Source organism: Merops nubicus, unplaced genomic scaffold (assembly GCF_000691845.1).
Source record: "Merops nubicus isolate BGI_N331 unplaced genomic scaffold, ASM69184v1 scaffold3599, whole genome shotgun sequence".
NCBI lineage: Eukaryota > Metazoa > Chordata > Aves > Coraciiformes > Meropidae > Merops > Merops nubicus.
Genome location: NW_008628878.1, coordinates 12391 through 16554, shown reverse-complemented (window position 1 = coordinate 16554; position 4164 = coordinate 12391). Strand labels below are relative to the sequence as shown.

Genomic DNA, 4164 nt, shown 5'->3' with positions numbered 1-4164 from the left:
ACTAATAAAGTATGATATTCAGTATGTGCTAGTACTTCTCTAGGAAGCCAAACTTTAAAGTTATAAAGTATGGGAAATTCAAGCAGGGATGCAATCATTTACTGTTGGTTGGAAGGATAGAAAGCTGGTGGACAGCATGCATATGTCTAATAACTATTCAGCTTTTGTACTGTTGGTGGTTCAATACTGACATAGAAGGGAAACCATCAGGCAACCAATAGCAAATGTTTGTCAAAGGGTTCTTTTGAGATTTACTCAGTGTTTGGATCATGGGCTAGTGTCAAGATCACAGCATGTCCTAAAATAGCACAGCATGTGCTATTTTGGCAGCCCCTTTGAGACTCCTGGTGATTTCTGATATGAAGACTCAATAACATCAACAACATTTAAATACCTTCTCAGACCTGTGCTGGTAACAGTTTTGCTGGGGATTGTTTGTAACCAGGGATTTGCTCACACCCCACCCATGGAGTCATTCATGCATGAATGGGAACTCTTGTACCAAGAGGTAAGTGGTCCTCATGGTGCATAGCATCATTTCTCTCTTCTTCCTCTGCTGATGGATGTCAAAAATCATAGGTTAAATGTGGGACAAGTAGGCAGGTGAAAACAGACAAATATTTTCTTCTTTTTGTGTACCAAGCAGAGATAATATGTCCTCCTGGAACTTGCTGGTGAAGAGAGACAGGAATAAGAAATAAGGGCATTTTAAATTTTTGTTTTATTATTCTTTTTTTTTTTTTTTAGGATCCCAGCCAGGCTGTAGAAGGAGTGCTGAGGCTTTCAGGATTTACAAACTCTAGGTCTTCTTCTGGATTGAATGAGTTTTCCCTTTATGCCCATCTTGCATCCAGGACAACTTGTGTGTAGGTGCTCATACAGAAAAAACATTCAGTCTCCAAAATAAATTTTCTATTGCATACCCCTTTTTACATATGGCATATGCTCTCTTCTCTCACAGTTTTTTATCAGAATGGGTGGGATTGATACAGGAACTCAAAAAACCTCATAGAAGTGACCTAGACACATGAACTGCTGTTGGGAGCATGAGCATGGTGCTGCCTCTCCCTACATCCTTATGTTTTGCATGAGTGTCCAGCTCTGGAGTATGCAGAGTATGGAGCTCACAGTCAGCTCAGAGAATTCACCCCAAAATGATTGATTTTGTTACTTGACGAATGGGGAAACCTTGCCACCTGGAGAGAGGATTATCAAGTCTAAGCCAGAAACTGAGAAATCCATATAAATAAATAAGGCTTTACTTTTTTTTTTTTTTTTATTATTATTCTTTACCATCTTGAAGTGCCAAATAGATACTTTCCACTAAACTCATTGTAGTACTTGACTTGGAAGCATAGGATCATCTCCTAATATTCATTTTTTATCAGCAAGGACTGAAATATCTTGCCTGGGGAAAAAAAAAAAAAAAAAAATCTTTTAAAGCATCTGTAGGTTGTGCTGATTATTGCTTTGTGCTGCATGACTGTGATTTTTGGCACACAGTGCCACATACCAAATTCCCAAAATAAAATGCTACATGATATTCTAGGACCTCTTCAGAAGCTTTAAAAAGGGATTTGTCCACTGATTGGGCACCTCGTCTGGTGAAGCCAAATGATGCAGCTGGAATGGTTTAAGAGGAGGAAACTTCAGTCAGCAAAGGAGAAAAAATAAAACCTTCCATAAGTCTCCTGTTTGTAAAAGTTGCCAGCAGTCCTGCTTTGATTGTAAAGGGTTTACAGCTATATGTTTGAATAGCTAAAACATCTGTTCGGCAACGTTGTGAAATCCTTCTGTTTGGAACCCCTGATAAGGGAGACTGCGGAGCGATTGGCTCATAGAGGCTCTACAGGCAGCAAGGGCTGTACACACAGTGGTCACCGCTTGCCTTTCCTCCTCCTAGCCAGAGGAGAACATAGGAGACAGATACTATTTTATGCCTGATTTTCCTTTGAGAGGGGGAGAGCAGGAAGTGCCTAGGAAATGGTTCGTGGCAGAAACCTGGAGTTGTGAATAGAAGAGAGGAGAACAGCTCATGGGTGCAGTTGGTGAACAACTGAAATACTGATACCAGCAAGAGAGGAGAACCAGACTTCTGGAGAGCAAGCACATCCCAAGACATCCCGATGGAAGGAGAAGCAGTACCTGAGGCCAGGAGAGAAGCCGGCAAAGCCATGAGGATTGCCCTCGGCATCTTTGTGAGTGGCACTGTTGTGCTTGGCACCCTGCTTTTCTTAGGTAAGTGAAAAGGTCATGGCTAACCTGAATGCAGTCCTCCCCAGCCTGTCTACTTGGTGCCAGTGTTTGTGTGCTGTGGTGTGTTTTGGTGAAAATCTCAGCCTCTTCTCCCCATCTTATATTTATCATGAAATGGAAATGTGTCAGGAAAGGGATTTGTTGTGGAACACTAGATGGAAGATGCAATGTGGGCTCGTGTAACTTATTGAATGCTGAATTTAAATTTGGATGCTCAGTTGAAAGTGTTCTAGCCAGGATTGGGTTCTCTCACAGAGCAGGGAGAAATGGGTGAGATTATGCATATCAGTAATGCTGAATACGAGCTCACGGATTGTGACCAACGTGGACTAATATTCTGTTCCCTGAAAATGAATCTGTAGTGCATGCATTTCATGGAATCTTTTAGGTTTTCCTTCATTTGGTTTTCATTTAGGGCTTGACTAAAATTCCTGTAGAAGGTTTCAATACTGCATATGCTTGCACATTTTTTAGATTTTTATGTTCTTCTACAATGAATAGTAAAGTTGTCTTTGCAAAAATCACAAAGAGTGCATCTAGGATTAAATCAAAATATTCTGATCAGATTCATAAACAGTAACTGGATACAGCAGAGGAATAAGTTTTTCCTCTCTGGGATTTGGAATCATTTCTAGATTGTTTTTTTTGGAATATCACAAGGAAACATATGCCTACACCTATAAAACGGTGTGAAGAAGTATAAATGTACCCAGAGCCACCAAGCTGAGAAGATAAAACAGTGTTTTGTCCTCTAAGAACTTTCAGAGACTGATCCTTTTTTTTGAATAATTCAGTCTAACTTTTCATTTCTTTAGACCAACATAGATTTTCCTGGACTGGAGAGAATTTAGCCTCTAAGGATACCTTTCTGCTTCCCTCTCTTTATGATCTTGTGATCTTGTTTGAAAGGTCTGTTTCGTTTATAATCACAACAGAGAAAATTATGCCAGGTTTTGTATAGAATATTAAAAGCACTAGGCTTGCATTCAGTGTTTTTCTTCTCTAGAGCAAATTCTGCAAACACTTACAGACAAGTAACTTTTGTGTATGTGAATAATTCCATTCAATTCAACAAAACTCTTTATAAATGTGAGTAGGATTGAGTCTTCAACTTGTTAGTGCAAAATATTGTTTCTAGGCAAGAAATAATGTTTTTCTCATTAATAATACAATATCAAACACTAGGGAGTAATAGAGGGATCTTATATCTTTGCTTTTTAGCACTAGATTGTTTGTTTATTGCTTGTAAAAAGCAATAGATATTTACCACCATAGCTTGTCAGAGATAGAGGTGCTTTGTTTGTAGACCAGATGTGAAAATTAAAGCAAATATATTTGTTCTTAGAGAACAGTTTTGTAAATGTGCTGAGGCCTATTTTGAAGTCAAGGATTCAGTGTCAAAATTTTCATTGGCATCACTACTAAAATAAATAAAAATGCTGGACTTGGGTCAACCCAAATGTTTTTAGGATTTGTTTTGTAATTGTCTGGAGGTTGCCAGCTAAAAGAATAAAGGAAAAAAAAAGTTAAATTGTTTTGATTTAACATTTTATCAATGCAATATTTACATGTTTCCTTGTGACACCATGTTTTGTTTGTAATTTTGAATTTAACTCTTTTTTAGTTTTGTTAAACTGTAGAAAAGAAGACCATTATTTCTGGTATTGTGAAGCATTTCAGGCACCTCAGGATGACTTTTTTTTCCCCTCAGTTTTCATTTAATTTTCAAAACTTGCAGTTTCTGTTAGACCTGAAACAACTTCCCTTCAATCTTCCAGCCTAAGGAGTGAAACGTAGCCTTCTCTTGCTTCTCTTGTTTCTTCTTCTCAGAGGTCCTACAACTCTGAGAGGGATCTGGGAGAATCACTTATTTTTATTGACTGTTACTTGCTCATACTGCACATAGTC

General features: G+C 38.4%; 1 protein-coding gene across 1 annotated transcript in view; it reads left to right on the top strand.

The window, feature by feature from the left end:
- Positions 1 to 2126: 2126 nt before the first annotated feature.
- LOC103779167 (metalloendopeptidase homolog PEX-like) overlaps positions 2127 to 4164 on the top strand; it is a gene marked incomplete at its 3' end in the record, with an annotated part of 7086 nt that continues 5048 nt past the window's right edge. The window contains exon 1 of the mRNA XM_008946788.1: positions 2127 to 2238. Coding sequence (XP_008945036.1) covers positions 2127 to 2238 — 112 coding nt within the window. The remainder of the gene's footprint in view (positions 2239 to 4164) is intronic.